The 23,518-nt window shown below is 42.6% G+C and overlaps 1 protein-coding gene across 2 annotated transcripts in view; it reads left to right on the top strand.

The window, feature by feature from the left end:
* The window catches only part of LOC109614689, a 371,347-nt gene extending 349,584 nt beyond the window's left edge, over positions 1–21,763 (top strand). For both annotated transcript variants that reach the window (XM_034288243.1, XM_020040402.2), the window contains one exon: positions 8,137–21,763. In XM_034288243.1, coding sequence (XP_034144134.1) covers positions 8,329–20,664 — 12,336 coding nt within the window. In that variant the 5' untranslated portion in view covers positions 8,137–8,328 and the 3' untranslated portion in view covers positions 20,665–21,763. The remainder of the gene's footprint in view (positions 1–8,136) is intronic.
* The last annotated feature ends 1,755 nt before the right edge of the window (positions 21,764–23,518 follow it).

Genomic DNA, 23,518 nt, shown 5'->3' on the forward strand with positions numbered 1-23,518 from the left:
AGTAGTGGTGGTTGTTGTAGTAGTACTGGTGGTGGTTGTAGTGGTGGTTGTTGTAGTAGTACTGGTGGTGGTTGTAGTAGTACTGGTGGTGGTTGTAGTAGTGGTGGTAGTAGTAGTAGTAGTACTGGTGGTGGTGGTTGTAGTGCTGGTGGTAGTAGCAGTAGTAGTGGTGGTAGTAGTAGTAGTACTGGTGGTGGTTGTAGTAGTGGTGGCAGTAGTAGTACTGGTGGTGGTGGTTGTAGTGCTAGTGGTTGTTGTAGTAGTACTAGTGGTGGTTGTAGTGGTGGTAGTACTAGTGGTGGTAGTTGTAGTACTACTGGTGGTGGTTGAAGTGCTGGTGGTAGTAGTAGTAGTAGTACTGGTGGTGGTTGTAGTGCTGGTGGTAGTAGTAGTAGTACTGGTGGTGGTTGTAGTGCTGGTGGTAGTAGTAGTAGTAGTACTGGTGGTGGTTGTAGTGCTGGTGGTAGTAGTGGTGGTAGCAGTAGTAGTACTGGTGGTGGTTGTAGTGCTGGTGGTAGTAGTAGTAGTACTGGTGGTGGTTGTAGTGCTGGTGGTAGTAGTAGTAGTAGTACTGGTGGTGGTTTTAGTGCTGGTGGTAGTAGTGGTGGTAGCAGTAGTAGTACTGGTGGTGGTTGTAGTAGTGGTGATTGTAGAGGTGGTGGTGGTGATAGTAGTATGGGTTGGTGTTATTCCCAGGGGTTGTATTGATGGTGGTGTTGTGGTGGCGAAGTTTAATTTGAGAGAACACACACACAGTCTTAATGGACTGGTAAAATCACTTTTATGGGACATTTCAAAACAGTCACACAAGATTTGATCAGTTCGTGCCTTGTTTACAATTCTGTCACAGCCACTCTGTCTTTATTCTTGATCCATGACCACTTTATACTTATATTAGATTTTTTAAAACACGACAGTGGCAGATTGATGTGTGTACGGCTTTTGTGTGAAGTCATTCTAAGCCTGAAAGGAGACTGACTGACTGTGGATTGTGGAGGGAGTAGGGTTGGTGTGCTGGTCAAGCCCTGCCCTGGAAGTCAACCAGGCAGTTGTAAAGATATAAATGACTCCGTTCTCTTTGTGAAATGACAGCTCAGACTCTGGTGCTACTTCTGTGTGGCACCCGCGATCCCTGCCACTGCTCTGTTTGTTGTCGGAGGCCTGTGTTTTCCGCACCCTCTCACCCCCACTGGGCAAACCCAGGCGCAAACACCAGATGTAGACATGATATATGGGCTTGACTGCTGACCCTCCAGAGCCAGATCAAGTAATGCGAGGCCTGTTGGGGAGAGCCTTCAATGAGGTTTATTCGCACCTGCCTGGCCGGCCGCTGGCCGAGTGAGGGGTAGTCACAGTAGACATTCCGGCTTTCAGAGTGCTGTCGAGCTGGAGACAGGATGTGACTTTTCACAGCCTGGCCCCAACCCATCCAGGACCGAAGGCCCCCAGCCTCTCCTCCTAAGTTGCTAAATACCACTCAGAGGTTCGCTCGAGGCTGGACCATACTGGACTTGAGGAAAAGACATAGAGTAAAGGGGACTTAACAGTAACACTCAGGTTTTGGCTGCATGAAGGGGATTCCACATTCAACTCAAACCCTGCATTCGCCATACAGACTGAGATTTGAAGACACTAAGACTGGGAGTCATATTCTATTTCATATCTATTTTCAGACAATGCAGGAAGTAAACAGACTTATGCATGAAATTGAATAACATGGATCAAATGGAATAACATGGAATAATATTTAAATTTAAAACTGGGTATGCATCTTCAGAATTGCTAATCTGAATATATTATCAGCTGGACACCTGATTATTTAGGTGTTTTAGGTCTGACACCTCTGGTGTTTTGGGTCTGACATCTCTGGTACTTTAGGTCTAAAACCTCTGGTGTTTTAGGTCTGACACCTGTGGTACTTTAGGTCTGACACCTCTGATGTTTTAGATCTGACACCTCTGGTGTTTTGGGACTGACATCTCTGGTACTTTAGGTCTGACACCTCTGGTGTTTTAGGTCTGACACCTCTGGTGTTTTAGGTCTGACCTCTCTGTTACTTTAGGTATAACATCTCTGTTACTTTAGGTCTAACACTTCTGGTACTTTAGGTCTGTATACTCCAGATTCACCGCTTTCTCACCAGGTGTATTGCTAGTGTCTGTATCTGATTTACCTATGGAGCTTTCAGGCCTGTTGATAAATCGGCTTAAAATCACTGTGGCCTCTCACTTCCTTTCTCAAGTAGTGATACACCGAAAAAAAAATCTTACTAAGAGTATAAGCTGACTATACATTATCCCCTATTCTTTTCAAAAGCACTGAGGCATAACTGCCTTTTGAGTTATTGCTTCAATTTTTTCCTGTTATCCTAGCTATTGTCCCCCCGTGCTGGTAGGTATTGTGGTGCCTATAGAGTTCATGTGTTGATTGATGTCATGATTGTCAAGAATATTAATGCTAATGTCATGAGATGGCCTTATCAGATCCACTGTGCAGAAGTGATCTGATAGGATCTGAAGAGCGGGAATGTGGGTGTGTCTCCTGGCAGGTGGAAAAATGTATATGAACATGTTATATACGGTATAGGCTTCAGGCAGTTGCCTTCTGCTATTCTATTCACTCTCATATCAAACAAATGTTGGTCAGTTGTTTAACTACTACATACTGAAAATACACCTGGGAAAGGGATGCTCATTAAGTCACAACAATCCCTTGTCTGGCAAGCAAACATTGAGTTATTTGTTTATTTATTGTAATTAGATTTTTCAGCATATGTATGAAGTAATTTTCCAGCATATGTGTTTTCAAATTGTTGTGTTATTTTAAATATTTTTCATTTGTATGTCGGCTCTATGCAAGTAACCTTGTCCTGAGCAAAGGATCCCAGTTTCAAAATCTCTTTCAAAAAATATCAAAATATCAGTCAGTGACTAATTTGTTTTCATCTCGAAGCTGTAATTTCCAAAATAATGTGGAGAGTATTTATCAGCTCTGCAGATTTTGTTTAACATGAATACTTAACGGACAAATATGTAGATTTCTTTCTTCACATGGAAGCTGTGTGGAAGATGAATTGCAGCAACAACAATCCACATTCAAACCAACTCTCCTCAATCCAGCAACTTAAAGGTCATTTTAGTGTATTAATTTCCTCCCATCAATACCCATTTCCCAAGCTTTCCAGGACAATGGAAATTGATGAGAAAAAAAAAAACCCATTGATTGACCATTATTAAAAAAAAGTTTTTACCGTATAAACTGCAAGCTTTCTCCTGTACTCACCCACACTACTACTTTCATTTATGGCCCACAAGCTTCAAACAGCTGTTGAAATATATATATATATTTATGTATTCCACAGCAATTTAGATGGCAACAACGATTCACTAAACAATCCGTTAATTTTATCATATTAACAGAAATTTTGCGAACTGCGTGGAATTGTAGCATCCAAGAAAATTGTTCATCATCAATGTGTCTCTGGCCCGCAGATGGAAGAAAGCAAGGGTGCAAGGTGTCTGGGTAAAGGAACTGTTAATAGGAATATTCATTCCACTATTATTGCAAATATTGGATGTTATGGACATTTTCTGATAGTTCTAGACAAACAAATGCTATTTTTAATAACTGTAAAAAAAAAAAAAAAAAATGCTCTCAGTGTGCTGAACTATGTAAAATGAATACAAAAAAATTATAAAACCTGGATCTGAATTCCCTAACCTATAGTCTATAGTAGTATCTGGAGAACCGACATTGGAGTAACTTCTGGAGGAATCATTTCTACTTTCTAAATGTTTTAGGTTCTGAATCTAGAAAGAAATGCAAAAAAAAATTCACAAAATGAGCTCCAGGGCATTAAATAGTGCTATTAAGCAAAACACAAAGAAGTTAGAAGATTTATGTTATATTTTCAAATAATCTAATGTCAGATATTCAAGCAGTTGTTGTTGTATAGAAATTCTGCCTTCCTGGCATCTAACAGAGTTTAAAAATCCAGTCAGAATTTTAAGAAGCTTGTCTCTATACATTCTGTCACAAGCTGATACATAGGTCTATCAAAATATAACCCTGTTTCCCAAAAAGTTGGGACTCTGTGTAAAATGTAAATAAAAGCAGAAAGCAATTAAGTGCAAATAATTTAAACCCTATATTGAATAGAATATAGTACAAAGAAAATGTGGAAAATGTTGAGACTCAGACATTTAATTGTTTCTTGAAAAGTGCATGCCGACTTTGAATTTGATGACAGCAATATGTTTCAAAAAAGTTGAGATAGAAACAACAATAGACTGGAAATGTGTGTAATGCTAAAAGACTAAACCTAGTGGAACATCACACAACTAATTAGGTGGATGGGGAGGGGTTCACCACTCTGTGAAACTGCACATAGTGGAACAGAATAAAAATGTTCAAAGTAAAATTGCAAAAGAAAATATCTTTGGTACATAATATTTTCAAAGAATCCAGAGAAGTCTCTGTATGCAAGGGACAAGGATGAAAACCAATATTGGATGGCCATGATCTTCGGGCCCTCAGGAGACCCAGCATTAAAAACAGACATGATTCTTTAGTGGACATCACTGAATGGGCTCAGGAATACTTCCCAAAACCATTGTCTATCAACACAGCACAAATGCATGTTAAACTTTATCATGCAAAGCAGAAACCATATATTAACAAAAACCAGTATTGCTGCCGCCTTCTCTGGGCCCAAACTCATTTAAGATTGAGGTGAAGTGCAATACTGTCCTGTAGTCTGACAAATCAAAATGAGAAATTATCTTTGGAAAACCTGGACGCCGCATCCTCCAGACTAAAGAGGAGAGAGACCATTTGACTTGTTATCATCTCACAGTTAAAAAGTCAGCATCCGTGATGGTATGGGGGTGCATTAGTGCATGTGGCAGGAGGCTCTTTTACTATGGAGCCATGCTGTTGTAATACATGCAGAACATGGTTTGGCATTGTCTTGCTGAAATAAGCAAGGCCTTCCCTGAAAAAGATGTTGTCTGGGTGGCAGCATCTTTTTCATTGTATAGGTTTTCAAAAATCCATCCAACAAATTTGACCCTTACCTATTCTCTGGACTTGCACAGAAAAATCCACTGACACCTCCCATTTATAGGGAATTTTGAGCTGTATTCTTCAGGTTTAAAGGCTTGTCTCATGGAAGTTTTTTTAGTCCAGCCTGGTAGTCTCCTCATGCCGGTTCTCCACTTCAGTCTGGCAGATGTTTGACAGATAGATCTATGAATCTCATTGGGACTGCTGTCAGAGGGCCATTGTGAATAGTGAAACACTTTCCCCTGCCTTCAGAGAACCATTCTGAGTAAATGAACTTGTCTGTCCACTGCTTTTAGAGAACCATTCTGATTAGTTGAACTAATCTTTCCCATGCCTTCAGAGAACCATTCAGACTAGTCAAATTAGTCGTTCCCCTTCCTTCCAAGAGACATTCTGACTAATTGAACTAGTCTGTCATCTGCCTTCAGAGAGCAACTCCAACTAGTTGAGCTAGACTTTCCCCTGCCTTCAGAGGACCATTCTGACTAGTTAAACTAGTCTTTCATCTGCCTTCAGAGAGCAATTCCGACTAGTTGAGCTAGACTTTCCCCTGCCTTCAGAGAACCATTCTGACTAGTTAAACTAGTCTTTCATCTGCTTTCAGAGAACCATTCTGACTAGTTAAACTAGTCTTTCATCTGCCTTCAGAGAACCATTCTGACATGTTGAACTAGTCTTTCCCCTGCCTTCAGAGTCATTTTTCTAATGGAAGTTTGTCCCTGTCCTGTGCTCTTGAGCTACCCTCCTGTGTACGGCCACCACACCCATCTCCAACCATTGTCAGACTTTTTGTAATTACAGAGAAGGGCTATGCTGTTAAAAATACAGGGACAGACCCATACCATACGTGTCACAGGTCCATGAAGGTTTAGGCCTTTTGGTTAAAGGGCAGGGAAAGCCAGGCATCCCTTACTGTGGGACGCACTGTACTTTACAGTGTGCTTCTGAAAATCATACACACACACATACACACACTCTCTTTTGAGCACAAACTGGAGCACACACACATATAAAAGCAACTAAAGGTGTAGGTGTTAATGTTACTCCTGGGGGGCTCCATAAATACATTCTGTCTGAAGGCGGAGTCAATCCAGATGTTTTCCTCCCAGGTCTTTTAAAACTCACATCCCGTTGACATTAGCTCATTAAACGTCCTTTGCCCTCCCCATAGCCTCATCGAGAACCAGGTTTACCAATGTGAAGTCTGTGGCCAAAAGAAGCTGGCTTAATAGGGCAGCCCTATTAAGCTCACTGTCAGGTATACTGTTACAACAGTAAGTAGAGTCATTTAGAAGTAACGTTCCATCTTAGGGTATTGCATAACGCTTGGTGTATTCACCCTCTGTCAGTTACTGTACCAGTCTTGCTAACAAACGCAGTTAGCTTTCCTTTTGACTGCTCTGATGAATTGTTTACATTGCCAAGCAGTGCCTAGGAAAGTATACAATTAAATTGCTTGATGCACTGCCAAGTGAAAAACAAATTGTGAATTCAATATTCTGTCTCATGCTGTATCTCACCTTTGTCCAGCTAATCAGCCTATCTAGATCTACAATGGAACGTGTATGTGCAAACACTGCGTGTGATGAAATGTGGGGGATTTCTTGGCTAACAGGCCCAGAAATGACATTCTGCCACTAACTCAGAGCTACTTCTGGTCTGACCCAAATTTGAAGGAGTGGAGGGCCAAAGTAAACCAGGATATATGCAGTGTCTAGGACGCCTGGTATTGCTCCATGATCTAAACCCTTGTCAACCATTCAAACGTTCAGCATTGTGTGTGTGTGCGTGTGTGTGTGTGTACTTTGCAGCTTTTATATGATTAGCTCACTGACACTTTACTGTAGGCGCCATTATGTATGCATTAATAAAGCCTTTATAACAGCTATATAAAATGTTTGTCATAAGCTGTATTAACACCTTTTAAATAGCTGAGCGTAATGGGATATTGAGTGAATAGATGAGTAAAGGGTTTCCATTCAGTCATTGTCAACGTGTGTTGAGCATGTAATTCTCCGAACCACACCGTTAGAGTACCTTGGTCAGATGTATTGTAGCGCTGATAACTGGTTTGTGTGTGATATACTTGCTCTGATGTAGATCAGACAATAAACCATGGCTATGACAGAAATGCACCTTTTACTACCACTTATTGCATTGGTAACCAGGTTATAATCAATACCACACTCCTTGTGCCTAACTGTGCAGTTTGGGTCTGGGATGCTGACTGTCTGAAAGCTGTGTTTTATGGAACTGTATTTAATTTAATAAAATAAAAGTATGTTTTTACAGTTCTAATAGCATTGGTAACCAGCTAATGTGATAAAGGCACCTCTAGGGTGTATGGCCAGTATACCAAGGCTAAGGGCTGTATCTAGGCACTTTGTGTTGCATTGTGCCTAAAAACAGCCATTAGCTGTGGTATATTTGCCATATACAACACCCCCTTGGGCCTAGTTGTTTAATTATAGTAGAGCACTGTCTTTTGGCATGCACAGAGGCAGGTCTTGTCTATAGAAGTATATATTGATCACTGTTATACCTACAGGAGTTCTGTGTTTTTGTTTAACAGTTGAATAGCTTTTGTTTTCAGATTTATCTGAACTATTTAAAGCTGTTTTAGAATGAATGACTACATGTGATCTAGGATCCCTGCAGTATGTACACTGTGACCTCTATGCCGTGTCTTTGTGCTTTATGTGGCGGTACTGTGAGGCACAACTGTGACAACACTGCTCTCTCCTGGCAATAGCTGGAAAACCTTAAGTAAAACCCTAACCTATCCTTTTCAGCTGGATTAGTAACGCAAATATCCCTGTTGAAATGGTGTAATTGTTCTATTGCCGTTTTTTTATGTATTTATGTACAACTTAGAGTATGAGTTGATGGATGGACAATCCACATTTGTGGATGTAAGATTGCTATAATTAATTAATAAATCGATTAAAGATTATTATTATTAAGATTATTATTATTATTTGCAGAAATGCGTTCACCAAAGTGCTAATACTGTTTAAGAGAAGTGGTGACTTTCAGAAATATAACCCCTCTTATCCCTGTCTGTCTCCACAGGACACCCAGACTGCCAGATCAGCGGTTCACCATGAGATTGGAGAGATAATCGCCCAGAGAGCCGCCCTCCCATCCCTGCAGTTTGTGCCCTTGGAAGAAGCTCATTGATCCAGACCCCCTTACTCATCATGCCCCTGGCTCCCAGATAACACCTCTCAGGACCAGGCCTGCACAGCACGCCTCGTCTGCACCATGGCAGGAGAGACTCAGCGCACGTACGCTGTCAGAAAGCTGGACACGGAGTCCAAACAACAGGATGAGGGCACTGCACTGGAGCAGTACAGCAGCAGTGAGAAAGCCGCAAAACAGTCTTCAGAGCACTGCTCAAGCTCAGGCGTGGAGGGGCGGACGGTCAGCAGAGGGACCGACTTTGAAGAGAAGGACAGGGATTATAGCCAGCAGCGTGAGGCTGTGATCCGACCTCAGCAGGCGGGAAAAATAGACTTCAAGTCGCTGCAGAACGGCCCGAAGTTCGCCGGCGACAGAACGTGGCCCAGTGGTAAGGGCAGCCCCCAGTCCCCAAGCGGAAAGAGCCGTGGCCGAGACAAGGGCAAACGGTCTGGGAAGTCGGAGCGCGGTAACCCACAGCAGCTGTACAGACTCAGCATCACAAACCCGCGCTCCAATCCTACCATTGGTATTGCCTACCCACAGCAGAAGGTCTCACCACCCAAGAAGCTGGAAGCCAGTCGAGGCCCTGTGTTGGGCAGCTACAGGTTCCACGTGCCCAGTATACCAGAGCGAGAGGCCGAGCTGCAACAGGAGGAGCTCAACTACAGCCGCTGCTTCCAAGAGACCTCGTCCTCCTCCTCTGACCTCACCTCCCCAAGCTATACCTCACAGGCTCTGGGAACCGCCGGTGGGACATCCACCCATCAACAGCCACCACAGCAGCAGCAACCAGGCCCGATGGAGAACAACAATACTACACAACCAAGCAGCCAGCTGCTCTTCCCAGACTTTCAGTTGAGTGGCTCCAATGACTGGCAGTCTCCGGATAGGACTTTTAACGGTGCTAACTATGGGATTTCCTCACAAAAATCCACTGTTCTGTCTGAGGCAAACAAGGCAAATGGCAGCTTTGCGCCATTGCATATTCAGTATGGATACCAGTTGTTGGAAGACTCAAACCCAGACCCTTTTCCAAATGATCAAAACCCCCAATCCCAGGACTATATAGACTCCTCTTTGGCTCCTGCCCAGGCGACTCATAACTCTTTCTCCTTTCAGACATCAGGGGAGGGGCAGGAGGGGGTTCAAAATAACACTCAATTCAACAGTGACCAGCCGGTGAACAGTTCTTCTTACTCCACTCCTCCACAGCCACCACAATACCTGCAAGCACCACAAGGGGCAGCCTCCTCTAAGCACTGCCCCAGAGGCCTGAGTGAGGACTCAGCTAGCAGCGAGAGCTCCGGCTCGAGCTCCCAGCAGTCCGAGCAGGGTAAGAGTTCCCTGGCAGATGGCACAGAAACCTTCAGCCAGGCAGACAATAGGGATGCAGCCCTTGCTTCAGGCAGCAAGCGGAGCTGCAACCCCAAAGACGGTGCTGTTGCCAGTCAGAGAACTCTTGGTGTACAACAAGCTAGAAGTATTGCACATGGTCCAAACTCCCAAATGCACTTTCCAAACAAAGCCTACAACAACAGCCCTCCACTCAATAACATTCACATGAGCTCGATGCCATTTGATAAAAGCATCAACACCAAGGCCCATACTAGGTTAAGACACTCATGGGAAGGACAGAATAAGACCTTTTCACCAGCTGACCAAAACACTATGCCTTATCCTAATATGAATCATAAGTTTCAGTTTCAGAACCAGACAGCTGTTGATCAAAGACCAAACACATCTAAAAGCAATAGGATGCCATGGCAACAGATACGCCCAACTTCTGTCCCACCCAACCAAAACAGGATAGAATTGTCTAGGCAAGTAAGCAACCAAAAGCTCACTTATTTGGTTGCACCTTCTGACTGGCAGGATGATACAAAATCAAATAAGAACGGTTCATTGAAAAGCCCTAACTCATTCCAAAACAATAGGCCTAGTGAAGGTTTCTCAAACTCAAGACAAGATAGTGTGAAACAGAGCTGCGGTGAGTCTAAGACTAAGCCCATATTTTTTGGAATCAACCAATCAGTGCCTGGGGCATCATCAATAACATATGGATATCCACCATTACAGGTCCCACAAATGGGGCTTATGATGGCATCCCCATATGAATCTCCCTCACCCTCCCCAGTCCATAACCCAGCCTCTAGCAGCACGTGTTCCTCACTCTCCCCAGCTTCGTCAAGCCCTGTCAACCTGTCTGAGGATAGCCAGATTATAAAGTCTGGGCATCCTCCTCCATTCTATCATCAGCATCAATTGAAGGCGCAAGGACCCACAGATTACCTCAGCACTAACTCTCACCATTTCCACTCAGATCCCTGTCGTAACCGGCCTTATGCCCCAGAGAGGCAAAAAGAAGACATGATGAGCTACCTGCATAATAATGGACATCCAAAGCCTAGTATGGAAGGAAACAAGGGCTATATGGAGGGCTTTGGGGTGGAGCATCACCCACCTCCACCACCATACTCTGCACATCAACTGTTAGCTACGTCTTTAGCAAACCTTGACCAACTTGACGTGCTTCTCACATGCAAACAGTGTGATCAGAACTTCACTAACCTGGCCTCATTCCTTGGCCATAAGCAATACTGTGGACAGCATGCGTTTGCACAGAAGGTGGACGAAACTAGAACTACACCAGGAAGTACAACACAATTTCACAGTGACATGACAAAATCTTCATCCTCTGGGACTGCTTCATGTCAAAGCATCTCAATGCCGAGGTGTCCATCAGACCATCACCTGTCTCTGCTGGGACTTAATAAGAATGGAGAACTGATGTCTGATAGCGAAACAAAAGGGGATTCTAAGGATGATCCCATGAAACTTAACTTGTTCTCTGGGGCAGGTAACCTTCCTGTCTCTCTTCCTGACTTGGAAATGGAGGATGCAAAGTTAGATAGCCTAATCACTGAGGCTCTAAATGGCCTGGGGTATCAGTCAGACAATGCAGAGATTGACAGCAGCTTTATTGATGCATTCGCAGATGATGACCTCACCACTGTCAAAGTATCTACAAACAGACTGAAAACCAAAGACTCAATAGTCTTTGAGAGCAAACGCAAAAAATCTACTGAAGATGACAAGTCTCTGACACAAGGAAAATATATTTATGACTCAGACATAGAGAGCCTTCAGACAGACAACAAACACACAGAAAGCCAACTTGAAAGGACTCCTCAGAATTTTGAGCTGAATGAGAAATTGAAGATCAAAAAAGAAGTGTCTCATAAAAATTCAAGGATTGCCTCAGGGGAGAAACCGAGGGAACAAGAAAATAAAGTGAAAGATATAAGAAAGCTGTGCAATAGTGAAGAGGAAAACACTAACACTCCAAGGTTCCTCTTATCTAGCACATTTTCAGAACGCTGTGGAGTTAGAAGTTTCCAGGATAATACTTTGTCAAATGGTGCAACCTCTTACCAAGTCTCCTCAACAAACAGGAGTTCCCCAACACCCAGGAATGCAGCAAGGGAGAGTAAAAGGAAAAGGACCGGTGCTGGTACCTGGAGTAAAGAACTTATTCACAAGATAGTTCAACAGAAAAACAAATTAAACAAGCTCCATGTAAAAGGCACTAAAAACCTCCAGTTTTCATTGGTGATGGAGAGAGTTACGCCCACTGTGACAAACCCTGCATTTGGGGAGTACGACTATGTCTCAGACTCAGATGACGAGTGTGAGCCTGTGAAGATAGCAAGCCAAGGTCGCCTGAGTCAAAGCAGCCGCTGTAAATACACATACACAAAGGAGTGCAAATGGAGGGCTAGGAGCGACAGGGACAGTGCCGCATGGAGGCATGAATCAAAAGAGTGTTTTGAGGTGAAGAAAGCTGAAGATGTCTCCTTGTCTCCAGACAAAACTGTTTCCCATCAGAGACTAAAGAGGAGAGGTAGCAGGTCATCCACTAGCAGTGAAGTCAGCACATCTGTTAGCATCTCCAGCGATAGCATCAACAGCCCCAAAAGCACTGACCGCACAGACTCAGACTGTGAGAAAAGAGTGGAAATCAGGAGGAAGGACTCTTCTGAGCAGAGGACCTATGAACGATCTCCTCAAAAGATATGCAAGGAGTCTAGCACTCAACTAGCACTGACATTTACCAAATCTACTAAGAGGTATAGCGCTGATAAGACATTCCTTTCTACTAATAAAGACAATTTAGTGGGTTCAAGGATCATTAACTCAAATATTGAAGTTGCTGATCCAGTATTAACAATACCAAAAGTAAGAAGTGCAGTCAAAAACCTTGAGAAATGCAGAAGCAAAGATGTGTCCTCAAGGGAGAAGGATGACTCGTCTAGCAGAGAAACTGACACAATAATGAGTTCAGACAAAAACGTACCACTGAGGACATCTGTCAAGACCTCCAAAGGGGAATCAACACATATTCAGTCCACAAGTTCTGATCTCAAATCACATCAGTCATCACATTCTGCTACAAACAACAAGGAATCCCTTTTTTATAATAAATTAAAAAAAGATGAGACCATCTCAAAGGAACGATCTGTACTCAAAATCAAAGAAAGTGGGGGATCTCAATCCACACAGACACATTCAAAGTTGTCAGAGATTTCTACTTTTGACAAACATAATAAGAGTGCTCCTTATCCCATTAAGGAGCCAATTACTTTCAGCAATGTGATAGTCCCCAAGTCCACACCTCTTTGCAGTGCACTCATGGACGAAGTGTGCCTGTCTCCAACTGAATTTCAGGAGGCTTTGACACAGAAAGAGACGTCACATCTCATTCCATACCCCCTAGGGCAGGACCAGAGTCTTATGAAGTCTCCTCTCTCATTTGACACAACCTCAATGTTTGAGGACCTTTCAGTGGCCGAATTTGACAATGGTCTCTACACTGACATTCCATTGCACAAAGAAGGTTTTAACTCCTTAGAGACCTCCAGTGACAAAAAAGAGGTGTTCAGCTCATCGTCTTTTCTTTCTCCTTTCTTGGAACAGAGGGACTGGGGTCTTATGGTCGATGTCAGTCCCATGTTACCAGATGAGATATCCCAATACAAAGACAACTTGGACAAACCAAATCAAAAGAAGTCAGATTACAGTCATGTTCCTTTGTCTTTGCCAGACAAAATTATGGACTACAGTGTAAATCTCAACAGCTGCGTGTCAGAAGATGAGCTAGAGATAAAGAGGATTGTGACAGAGTTGGAGAGTCAGCTCCAGACAACCAAGCTGAGTGGGCCGCCATTGCTTACTGAGGAGTCCCCAAAGCTTCTGAAGATGAGCAAATTCTCCCCTCTACGACTCAATGATGAATCTGAGAATGAAGACGATGGCCTGGATATGGGCTGCCCTGTACAAAGCATGGCATTGGCAGTGTCAAGTATGCCATCTGACCCACATTCAGAGGCCTTTGCTGAGCCCGGTCTACCATGGTCCAGTACATTTGAGTTTGAGTTGATGGATGGACATCATACGCCAACCCATGCTGAACCTAGTGTTCTTGAGCAGGTTAGCGAGAACGATGACCAAAAGCACACAATGATGACCTCAACCTTAAATGCTGAGAAAGGGAATCTGGAACAGGAGGACCAGAAAGATAAAGGAGTGGGTGTTGACGAAAGAACTGCCATAGAGAAATCTGAAGAGATTTTAGAGAATAAGACATATGCAGAAAACCTGATGAAAAGTCTGGAGGTAATATCAGATTCCATTTTCAAAAATGATCCCATCACACCTAGTGTTGAGGAGTCAAACATCACTTTGGTTAAGAGCCAGGAAAACATACAGATTGACAGCCATGCTCCATCTGCTGAAGCTGCTGAAGGTGGAGTTCCGAATGAAAAAGAGGTCATTACTGAGGAGGCGGCAAACGTGGAATCCACACACTCTGAGTCAAAACCTGCTCAACACCCACCTGATGTAAAAGAGACCCTTTCACTGCAGTCTGTTGAGTTTTTGCACAATAACAAAAGTGGGTCCACATTCAAAGATAAGACAATCATGAAAAGTATCACTGAAGACAGTAGTGGCATAGAAACTAAATACTCCTCAAACACTGAAATTGATAATCCACCAATGATTGAGGAGAGTTTTGAGAATGAGAAGCTAGAAGACTGTGAGGATCAAATCCATGAAAACAAAAGTGACCTCCCTGAATATACAGAGCTTCTGGACTCAACTACAGACTGCCATACACAGCTTACAACCATTGATGAGAACCCAGAGCTTGTAGATACTACCATTGATGAGCATTCAGATATTCTAGATTCTACCATTCATGAGCACACATACATTCCAGATACTACCACAGATGACCATCCAGAGATTCCAGATACTACCACTGATGTGCATCCGGAGCCTCTAGACAATACCAATGATGTGAATGCAGAGCTAATAGATACTAACATTGATGGGAATACAGAGCTTCTACACGGCACGATTGATGTGAATCCTGAGATTCAAGATTCTCACAGTGATGGTAAAACAGAGCTTCAAGACCCTACCATTGATGAGAATCCAGACATTTTGCATAAAACAATTGATAAGCACCAGGAGCCTGAAACACCTGTGGAGGACATCAATCTCAAAAATATGAGCCAGCTTTTCAATAGGTCCATCCTAGATGAGGAAATGGAGGAGAACTTACACAATAATCCTGAAGCGGTAGAAAATGCATCTGAAGAACAACTCATTGATGTTCATCTTATATCTGAGAATGTATGTCATTTACCATCTGCAAATGAACCGACTGAGGACAGTTTGGCATTAATAACAAAAGAAGACACCATTGAATCTGAGAGTGCAATACAGGATGAGGTGATGAGTCACACAGCTCCTCTGATTTGTGGCACCCCTGGGAATGACATTGAAAATCCATCAAACCATATCCTAATGGAGACTTTCACAGATAAGCTTCGCAATCCACTGTTCATGGAAACCAACAGAGAACACACTAGCCAAACTTCACTGTTTTCCAACATTAATTCAGATGATGAAAGCACCATTTTGGGCGTTGTTGAGCCTGTAAGTGATATTGACAGTGATGCACACATGAAACATACATCTCATGACATAGCTGAAACAGAAATGGAACTTGAGCACAAACACAGTCAAGAAAAAGAGATTCCACATTGTAAAGACATCCAGAAAACAGTCACCTTACATCTCGTTGTATCTCCGCAACACTCACCATACAAAGAGGATTTGCCTCTGGGCAAAAGGCTGGACGTGATTCCAGTTAATACTTCTCTATCAAGTCCAGTTCTACCAGCTTCTCCACACCTTCTTGTGGAGAAACATGACACACAAGAACAGTCAAAGACAACGACATGCAAAAATATTCATACAGTCTCAGTCCAGGATACACAATCTACCAAGGAGGAAAACTGTGACTTAAATGCCAAAGAAGCACTGCATATAAGCGCCCCATTGACAATTCCAGCTGAGATTGAGTACTCTTTAGTGAGTCCTCCTCAACTGGATTTAGGAATCACAGAGAGTAAAATATCTAGCACTGAAGACTGCATTTCCTCTTCTCTTCCTTTGACTATTGCTACAGAGCCATCTGAGGCAATGAAGGCCCTTACAAAGAGAGTCTCTGTATCACTCTATGATTTCAAACTAAGCCCACTAAACCACAATTACATTCCAGAAGAGCCTCCACAACTAAGTCAGTTTGATTACACTCCTATATCCCCAGCTAACATGGATGAGGAGGAGCCAGTCATCAAGCAGAGGCCCAATGATGAATGTGCACCTTGTGATCTCACTGATGAAATTACATTGACCCCAGACAAACCATTGTGCGACATAGCAACCAAAATTCCTATGAGTCCAGACCATACAGCCACTCTAAGTCCACCAGATGAACCTTTGATTAAGTGCAGTGTCCAAAATGACATAAAATGTCCATTAATGTTACTTGGTCTCCCTTCTCAAAGCACTATTACATCCAAAGGTGATATAAAGGAAGATTTTAGCATTTGCCCGGCTCCCCTTGAAACTATTGATTATTTGGACTTACATGTTGACATGTTAAAGAGAGTGGATCAAGAGGTGCTGCCAGAGGCCCTGGATATTCATGAGGTCCCTAGTGATCAGAACACCTTTCCTTTGATAAAGGACATATCAGATGGTCAGCACACTCCTAAACCTCTGATTGTCTGTGTGAATGAGCCAACCCCAATTCCATCTGACCAAACCAAATTACTAACAGTGGAGGAAGGTCAGTGTTCAGTAACACAGCTGGATGAAACTATGCAGAAAAATACAAATCTGTGTGAGATATGCTCCATGTGTTTCAGGACAGTGCCTGGTTTAAAGAGACATAAGGCCATGAAACATATGGGTAGGACTGAAAGAGTATGTTTACACAGTTATCAAATATCTCACTCTACTGAAATGGGCGATAAAGATGATATAAAACACTGGGTTCCACAAACCAGTTTGCAAAAAGAAAACAGAGACGTTTCTGAGAATCTGTGCCCTGAGATAAGTAATAACTCCTTCATAACCAGACTTGGGGAAACAGATTTAATCCTGAGGGACACCACAAGTGAAACAACTATGGCAAAGCCAGCTGATGACCAATTCCTGCAAATGCCTCCTCAGTTGACAAAAGCCAAGAAAAGCTATAAACCACGGAAGAACAAAAACAGTGAGGTGATGGTAAAGCCTGACCCATTCTCTGACGAGTTACTCAACATATTAAAAACAGACATATTACAGGCTATTACTCCTGAATTCCAAACTCGGGTAAAGCAAGATTGCTGCATATCACCTGAAAAACAAGACATCATGAATTATCCTGCAAACCACAACGTTACTGAGCAGGAGGAATTTCCATTCACTATAACAAGTAACAGTTGCCTTGAACAGATTCCAGTGTCTGAAATAGAAGTTACAAATCTACTCACTCAGACGATGGACCTGACACAAAACAAGACTGATACAGAAAAGACGAAAAGCACCAGACAAGAGTCTTTCAATGCAGTTGCCGAATTTGGTATTGTTGTTGAAAGTGATTATGGACTATCTGTAAGTAAGGATATTAGTAGGGACTATGATACGTCCAGAGAGAACCTATATGACACAAAAGATGAATGTGGGCAACAGACTCCAGATGATAGTCTTGCCACATCAAAACGGGGGGAGGTTGCAGTAAAGATTGAATGTGAGAAAAACAGTGGCCTGACAGATGAAGTGGAGAATGTCTCCTCTTTTAAATCTTCTCCTGCAAGCCCTCTTGGATTAAAAACTGATGTTAACCCTTTTGTTGAGGATGAATTCTCACAGTTATTCCCCACTAGAAATGAGGAACTGAAAAGGAAGAAATGTGCAAAGGTTTATGGCAAGAAGAACAAAAAGCTGAAACTATCTCTGAATTCACAGTTGGTTCAAGACTATCCTCCTCCTGACCTGTATCTGGAAAAGAGAGATGACTATACAGAAAATCTGATGGACCAAACATTTGTGAACAATCACAATGACCATTGTGAATATGAAACAATATCCATTGATGATGCTATCATGTTAAACATGTGTCATAATAGCACTTTAAAGACTGATTCCAACAAAGTAGGAAACATGAAAGGGGACACAACAGACATAAAAGACATTCAAGTAAATACTGTGGAAAATGGCAGTAACTTTCTATGCCCACTTGAGAGCACTATTGACAAAGGAACATTGGCATTGAGTGCCTTCAACAACCTTGTTGCAGATGCTGTGATTTCCCCTGACTCAACTTCCTGTAAAGCAGAGGTCCCAACCCCACCATGTCCTCTTCCTATCATAACCCCTTCTGTTCCTTATCCTGGAGAAACATGTGTTGCAGACAACGAATCGCCTTTTCACAGCATTGATATACCAAACCTCAATACCACCTTCCAACTACCCGAAATTACATTCTTTGACTCAAGCAAGGACATCCCATTAGCAGGGCCTCCTGGGACAGATAATTCGGAGATAAAAGACACTGTAAAGACCAATAAGACCATTGAACGCAAGGGAAGAAAGCGGCAAGAGGGTAGCATAAAGATCAAAGACAAACAGTACAAGTGCAAAGTGTGTTTCACCTGGTTTCTCACCCTGGGAGAGCTGAACTTCCATAAGCTATCCCACAACCCCTCTCCACCTCCCACCTGCTATATGTGTGTCCAGCGCAAGTTCAGCTCCCGGGAGCAGCTGAGGGACCACCTGAGGGAGAAACATGCTAAGAACAAGGCCGGCATCTGGACCTGTGGGATGTGCCTGAAAGAGATATCAGATGTGTGGATGTACAATGAGCACTTACGGGAACATGCCACACAGTTTGCCCGAAAAGGACAGTCACACAGTGCTATCCTAGGAAGCTTGCCGGGTTCTGGTATGCAGGAGTCAGCTGTGAAAAACTTTATCACCTCCATAATGCAACGCCGTCCCAGCAAGGTCAACAGAGAGTCTAGTAAGGTCTCCAACAAGGAAAAAACTGCTATTGTGGAGACAAACGGACAAGAGACAAAAACGACAGAGGTAGCTCTGACCAAAGTTGCCAGGCTTAAAGGAAACGGTGAAAAAGTTGGAAAACCAAGCACACTGACACCAGTTGAGGTTTTGCACAAAACAGAGACAGCGCCAAAGAATGTGGAGATGCACCCCAACTGTAAGGATCCCTCGAGGGACTGTCACCACTGTGGCAAGCAATTCCCCAAACCCTTCAAGCTTCAGAGACATCTGGTTGTGCACAACCTAAATAAGATTTTTCTGTGCCACAAATGCCCAGTGACATACCAGGAGCCACAGGAACTAAAAGATCATCTGAAGAATGAGCATGAGGAGATGGATGAGCTAGACTCAAAGCATACCACCCTCTACACCTGTGAGCTGTGTGCAGACGTCATGCATGTAATCAAGAAATCTTTCATCTGCAGCACCTGCAATTACACCTTCTCTAAGAAAGAGCAATTTGACCGACACATGGAAAAGCATTTGTCAGGAGGGAACAAGATCTTCAAATTCAGAGGTGTTCTCAGACCTATCAAGACATCCAAAGAGAGGGATGAGTGTGAATTACCGGCAAGCAAAAAAAGAAAAATTCTTACTGATAGTCTACAAGAAAACAGCTCTGACAGTGGCATCGCCAGCATAGCCTCACTGCACTTAAATCAGAATGTTGAAATGCCAGTTCTGAAACCTACTGTACACATGACAGAAGACTCTACACAGACCAATGCAGGTGAATATCACACTGTTGATGCAAGTGTGAAGACTGAGGACATGGCTGGGGATTACTCTGACAAGGTGGAGCACTGTACATTTCATCTGGGCTCCGAAGGTCTCGCCACTGCTATGCCCAAAACTGAGGATGTAGATCCCAGTCTTTCACCTAAGCTGCCTCTTAGAGACACGGTTGAAGCTGACGACAAATCAGTCACAGAGCTATGTGATGTGAAAGAAGAGGACAATCCACTTGAGAGTAGTACAGCTGACGAGGAAAGGGAGTCCTTGGCCAATACTAAACAGAGCAGTACTGAGATCATTATACAGACTAGCACAGCTGAAACTGAAAAGAAGACACAGAGGAGAGATTCTACGGCGTCAGATGAGGAGTTGTATGTCAGCTTCAGTGAAAATCTGATCAACAGCTCAAAGATGTCCAATGCACATGACCTTCCTCTTACTAAACCCAAATCAAGTAACATATTAATGGACCATACGAGGGAGTGTGAACAGGGGCAGCAGTCAACCATTATTCACAGCCAAGACAGCAAGCAAAAGGACAAAGCCTTCACACCCAAGCCCAGTGAAAGCATGAAACACAGCCCAAGGACCATTGAATCAACGCCAGTCCACCATACCAAGCTTACATCTCAGGGCTTGGCGTCCAGCGAGAACAAAGACTGTATGAGAAGAGAACAGAAGAAGAGGAAAGAGATGAGGTCTCCTCATAGTTTACAGAGGGTTACATCACCTGTTACCCGTGAGAACTTTGGTGCTGATGTCAAGGTCAAAAATAAATTCCGTTCCAGCAAAGGCGAGAGCCTTGTGGTTCACAGGAAATCAGACGGACCCAGCGACTACCCAGTGCTCTCATCGATGAGAGATGATGTGGTCACAAACAAAATAATCTCCAAACACAAAATATCAGGGAGTGTAGGCCTTCAACCAAAGAGAAGCACCCTTGATAACTGCACACCAAAAAAAACAGAGATTGTGCATCATCTTAATGGGGATTATAAAGCCAAGAAAGGGCCCCTTGGGCGGACTCTTCACTTCCCTGTTTCTAAAGCGTCAGCACCTCCTATGAACAATTCATTGATTAAGTCTAGGCCAAAGACAGGGATGAGATCCATTGAGAGCCACTCTTATAGGACAGCAGAGTCACAGAACAACCTCTTGAGCCAGCTGTTTGGCCAAAAACTAACCAGCTTTAAGATCCCTTTGAGGAAAGACACTTAAAAATCAAAAAAACAGATGGGTGTTTTCTGTGGGAAAAATGACTAAAAAGTTGTTCATGTTACTTATGATCAAGACAATTCATGTCCATGCATGGCCCTACTCTGTGAAATGTTGCTCTAAATACTTATGTTGTCACTTTATGTCTACTCTTGTAAATGTTTTCGTATTACACAAATGTGAGGACTTATGGCAGAGATCTTTACGAATCTAGAATGAAAATGCTAGTAAGTCAAATCATTGACTATTTCCTGCTATTCTTATGATGTTTTTCAGAGATTATATTTCATTAGAAAAAGGAAAGAAAAAAAGGATACTTGAAAATAAAACTGAATATTTTTCCAAATAATGCATGACAGTTTTACAATCACAAAGTGTTCATAGAGGGTTTTTTATTTTTTATGCAACCGGACCAAAGACATCCCAACTGACTTGGACTATGTCAGTGCACCTTTTGTATATGCTTCTCCAGAATTACTCTTTTTATATTATTTGACCTTACTGTAATGCATTGACATTCATTGTATTAGCTTTTGTATAAACATTAACTGGTGCTATGTTATTGTTTTTTTTATTATTATTGTAATGTGAACGGAAATGTCCTCTAACTGAAAGGAACATGAGATCTGTAGCAGTTGCATTAATCCAAAGGTTTGTTAAAAAGACTGTATAAAACCTACTCCAACAGTATTCATCTGTAGGTCCTTAGGAAAGGAAATTAGGAAAGCTTCCATCTGTACGAACTCAGGTCCTGCCAAGGACTATTCACAGTCCTGAGACCTGTTTTAGGAGCTCCTCCCATGCACTGATACTACCACACAAAACACACATTAGTACTCCGTGTCTGTCCTCCAACTGTTTAATTATTAATATAAGACAAAAAAGGTGCTTTATCTTGTTTATATGTATCTTATATTGTATTATATTGTAGGTAGATGATTTCCCAGTGCAATGCTCAATGTCAAAATTTTATTTTAATAATGTGCAACAGAATCAAAGAGAGAGAGAGAGAGAGAGAGAGAGAAACTAAATGGAAATGCAATGCCTCTTGTATTGTAAAGTGGTCTTTTAAAGTTGGTTATTAAAAATCTGCATTGGTCTCTCCTCGCTTGTTTCCTCCTTTTGTTCATAACATCTTTTGTAAATGTTCCAGCATCCATCCCTGCAGACCCCTGCTGTCACCACAGCATCAGAAAGTGTAAACAGCAGAGGCTGTTGGTGCCTGGAAGCAAAAACAGGTGCACCGACAATTATCACAGCGTCTGACTTGCTCTTCTCTGAACACTTCAACCAGCTCACTCATTATCTGAAGGATGAACACAAATGTAGCTTTACTACGGGGAACATGGAATCAGGAGCAGAGAACATTTATCAAATCCTCTACCAGGGGTATGGCACATTGTAAAGGGGGCTGACTATAGGACTGGATCGCTTCAAGCTTCTTTTGTCTCCCTATGTTGCTACATGTAGCTCTCTCGCCGTGTGTTAAGTGGCTTCTATCCCTACATGAGCTCAATCTGTCATCACATAGGAATAAAAAGCCATAGGACACAGCGGCGGATAGGCTGAGAGGGACATGGGGAGGCAGGGCGAGGTTGGAGAGGGGTCCTTTGTCCTCACATCATCCACAGAATGACCCAGCAACCTGGGTGGAAAGGAAACACGAAGAGAGAGTAATGATAGATGGAGGTGGAGAAAGGCAGGATGTTATTTTCACATCCAAGGACCTTAGAGCCCTAGGAGCCAGCTTTAGACGATACAAGACATGCTTCTGAGTGATATAAAGGGGCTGTGGTTCTCTCACAAATCATTGTTGTGTCCCAGAGGGGAATGTGATGACTTTACCACGATAGACATTCATAGCACTTGGAGAAAGAGCAGGCAGGTCCGTGGATTTAGACGGATTGCATTCCACTGTCTACGTATGCATCCTTGTTATAAATGGACTGTTACCATTCATCCGACTGGATTGTCACTAGGGTGGTGAGTGAATCCAACTCAACCAGCCAGCGCTCCTCTAAACATTCCACCTTCTGTTTACAGGTTGTCATTTCTAAATGTAACGATGTGCTCTTTCATAACCCATCTGCCTATGATGCATTGTGAAGTCTACGTTTTATATGGTAAATCTGTACTGTAATACAGTCCAATTATTTTGGCCATAATAGCAGTAAATCCCTGCAAATTCACGATGCCAATTAGTTGATTATCTGTAGGTATATCCTAAGGCTAACCAAGAATGATGCACACGAAAGCCTGGATTCATTCCAAAACGTTATAAGCGTTGCATTTTAAAAACACTATCAGATTGAAGTGACACATTAGGCAGCATGTAACTCATCTCAGTAAATATTGTCTTCAAAAGCCACATTGCCAATAACCTGCATTTGGATGGAATCCAGGCCAAAACCATGGATCCTATCTAATGTAAAAGGGATGCACAACTTGAGGAATACCTGTCGATGGGGCATCTCCCAGGACAGCTGAAAACCATACACAAGAAGAGGGTAACACTGGGATTGACGGGCAGGCGAATCTAATGTTCTTAATAATAATTACATTTATTTATAAAGTGTTGATAACTAGTAGTATGTGATTATTATCATCTGGTCAACATGATCCCATCATACCAGACTGAGGTTTGTAGTGTCTACACATGGTAATAAACTCATCTGCTCAATGTGTTTGCATTATTAACTGATTCCCTGGTTCTTCCCTGTATGCAAATTATTCCAACTTGCAATGGACCTTCTCTTATGTTAAGAGCTGAAAATCAACCAAAAAATATGGTGAGTAGGTTGATACTCATAAACATATTACATAATAACATATTACATACTATTTTTCTTTTATCCAG

The sequence above is a fragment of the Esox lucius genome, chromosome 19 (genome assembly GCF_011004845.1).
Source record: "Esox lucius isolate fEsoLuc1 chromosome 19, fEsoLuc1.pri, whole genome shotgun sequence".
Taxonomy (NCBI): domain Eukaryota; kingdom Metazoa; phylum Chordata; class Actinopteri; order Esociformes; family Esocidae; genus Esox; species Esox lucius.